Below are 3,235 nucleotides of genomic sequence, written 5' to 3'. Positions count from 1 at the left end.
TGTACACGTTCATCTCCACCCCCATCACCAAGAGCGCTGAAGAGGCAATGACCTCTTTCATGAGATCCAGGCTGACTTCTCGCAATAGCTGCTCGCTACACTGGGTCATCATGTTGTCCAGCAGCCACTGAAGACACATGGTCCTGACGGTCTGGAGCCCGTAGCTTTCAGCAGAGTAGTCGTAACTGCACACGGTGTGGGCACGGACAGTCACCTTCATGACCTCCCCTCACTGCCGAATCACCTCGACCAGCTGCAGCATGCTGGCAGTGGCCAGGATGGCGACGATTCGACCGGGTGGGATGAAAATGGAGCCTCGGTACAGGGCAGCGAAAGCCTCGTGCAGTGCCTCGCGATCAATGTTCTCGTCAGGCATCTGCGACTCGATAGTATCCATGTTTGTCTCCCGCCAAGCCCCCCTGAGCATGCTAGCAAAGTACCTTGACTGGCACAAGCAGGCCCTATGCAAGTTCCACTCGTCCCCCAGTGTGCGGATCCGCACGTCGCTCTGTTCTCCTCTCAGGAAGAGTGCCTCCTAAACGGACCCTGGACGATCTTGAGCACGTTTCCGGCGGGGCTTTTTTGTGAGCGGCCCCGCTGGGCCTCTCTTCCGCTTGTGGCTCCACTGACGGGCGGCAGGTCTGGCCTCTTGACTCTCCTTCCGTTCGTTTCTCTCTGCCACTACTGCCTCCTCAGGCTCCTCCTCCCCACCAGTGGCACCTGGCTCCTCTGGGGCACGCCCCCACCAGTGCCATGGCATCCGACTGCTTCGTGCTCCCATGGCCTATACCTCAGTGTTGCAGTGGACAAGCTTCCTCTCCAGGCGCCGTTGGCCCGGGCACGAGCCCAGCCCAGAGTGCTGCTGAGTACTAGGACGTTTGCTCTAACGGTCTCGCGAGATGACACCACGCTAAGCCACCTGAGATACTGCAGGGGTCCTCACTCTGGGCAACACCCCTCTCAGTGGAGGTACAGGAAGTTGCCACATGGATGGGGAAAACCACGTATTGGTTTTCCAGGTTCATTACCTCTAGCTCTTGATCCTCTCTCAGGGAAAGCCTGTGGTATCCTGTGTCCTTCCTGAAAACGGCTCTCCCATCCCTGTCCAAGGAGGACAGGCGCAGGCGGAACGCGACCTTTCTCTGCTCGAGTAGGCTGACCCCGAGGCTGTAGGAGTTGTTTGGCGCGCTGTACCAGAAAATGATGTACTGATTGGCGAAGCACACCACCAGGTCCCAGCTGAAGTTGAAGCCTTCCCACCGCCAGCTGCACTGCTTGTGCCTGTGGAGCTGGCCCCCGCACCGCATGCTGTTCCCCTGGGAGTCGGACCCGTGGACGTCCACGGGCCAGAGCTCTCTAGTCTGCTTAGCCCGGAGGGGGCCAACAAAACACTCTTTGTACACTGGACACAACCAAGCGGCAGGGATCAGCGCATGCTGGTGGATGACGCGTGCTGACGTCGGGTTGCAGATTATGTAGGCAAACCGCAGCTGCTGGAACACTGGCACGAAGGCTCTGCCCTGCTCGGTCTCCAGGAAAGGGGTGCCCTCCGAATCCCTCCTGGACCTGGCAAACCATGAGTCGGTGTCAGGCAATAGGGCCCTGCGCGGGCCCCTCCATGTCGGCTGCAGCTGCAAGAACATCCACTTTTTCAGCATGGTGTACACGTTCATCTCCACCCCCATCACCAAGAGCTCTGAAGAGGCAATGACCTCTTTCATGAGATCCAGGCTGACTTCTCGCAATAGCTGCTCGCTACACTGGGTCATCATGTTGTCCAGCAGCCACTGAAGACACATGGTCCTGACGGTCTGGAGCCCGTAGCTTTCAGCAGAGTAGTCGTAACTGCACACGGTGTGGGCACGGACAGTCACCTTCATGACCTCCCCGCACTGCCGAATCACCTCGACCAGCTGCAGCATGCTGGCAGTGGCCAGGATGGCGACGACTCGACCGGGTGGGATGAAAATGGAGCCTCGGTACAGGGCACCGAAAGCCTCGTGCAGTGCCTCGCGATCAATGTTCTCGTCAGGCATCTGCGACTCGATAGTATCCATGTTTGTCTCCCGCCAAGCGCCCCTGAACATGCTAGCAAAGTACCTTGACTGGCACAAGCAGGCCCTATGCAAGTTCCACTCGTCCCCCAGTGTGCGGATCCGCACGTCGCTCTGTTCTCCTCTCAGGAAGAGTGCCTCCTAAACGGACCCTGGACGATCTTGAGCACGTTTCCGGCAGGGCTTTTTTGTGAGCGGCCCTCCTGGGCCTCTCTTCCGCTTGTGGCTCCACTGACGGGCGGCAGGTCTGGCCTCTTGACTCTCCTTCCTTTCGTTTCTCTCGGCCACTACTGCCTCCTCAGGCTCCTCCTCCCCACCAGTGGCACCTGGCTCCTCTGGGGCACGCCCCCACCAGTGCCATGGCATCCGACTGCTTCGTGCTCCCATGGCCTATACCTCAGTGGTGCAGTGGACAAGCTTCCTCTCCAGGCGCCGTTGGCCCGGTCACGAGCCCAGCCCAGAGTGCTGCTGAGTACTAGGACGTTTGCGCTAACGGTGTAGCGAGAGGACGCCACGCTAAGCCACATGAGATTCTGCAGGGGTCCGCACTCTGGGCAACACCCCTCTCAGTGGAGGTACAGGAAGTTGCCACATGGATGGGGAAAACCACGTATTGTTTTTCCAGGTTCATTACCTCTAGCTCTTGATCCTCTCTCAGGGAAAGCCTGTGGTATCCTGTGTCCTTCCTGAAAACGGCTCTCCCATCCCTGTCCAAGGAGGACAGGCGCAGGCGGCACGCGACCTTTCTCTGCTCGAGTAGGCTGACCCCGAGGCTGTAGGAGTTGTTTGGCACGCTGTACCAGAAAATGATATGCTGGTTGGCGTAGCACACCACCAGGTCCCAGCTGAAGTTGAAGCCTTCCCACCGCCAGCTGCACTGCTTGTGCCTGTGGAGCTGGCCCCCGCACCGCATGCGGTTCCCCTGGGAGTCGGACCCGTGGACGTCCACGGGCCAGAGCTCTCTAGTCTGCTTAGCCCGGAGGGGGCCAAGAAAACACTCTTTGTTCACTGGACACAACCAAGCGGCAGGGATCAGCGCATGCTGGTGGATGACGCGTGCTGACGTCGGGTCGCAGATTATGTAGGCAAACCGCAGCTGCTGGAACACTGGCACGAAGGCTCTGCCCTGCTCGGTCTCCAGGAAAGGGGTGCCCTCCGAATCCCTCCTGGACCTGGCAAAC

General features: G+C 59.3%; 1 protein-coding gene across 1 annotated transcript; it reads right to left on the bottom strand.

The window, feature by feature from the left end:
• Window positions 1–869: 869 nt before the first annotated feature.
• On the bottom strand, window positions 870–2,581 carry LOC308614130 (germ cell-less protein-like 1; the record flags this gene model as incomplete). Its single annotated transcript, XM_081228317.1, is given in 3 exon segments — window positions 870–2,195; window positions 2,199–2,285; window positions 2,531–2,581. Coding segments are annotated over 3 exon segments (1,464 nt in total).
• Window positions 2,582–3,235: the final 654 nt, after the last annotated feature.

This window comes from Mesoplodon bidens, assembly GCF_964165515.1.
Source record: "Mesoplodon bidens genome assembly, chromosome: 3".
Classification (NCBI taxonomy): Eukaryota; Metazoa; Chordata; class Mammalia; order Artiodactyla; family Ziphiidae; genus Mesoplodon; species Mesoplodon bidens.
The sequence above is the reverse complement of the archived record's forward strand: the minus strand, read 5'-3'. Positions and strand labels throughout refer to the sequence as shown.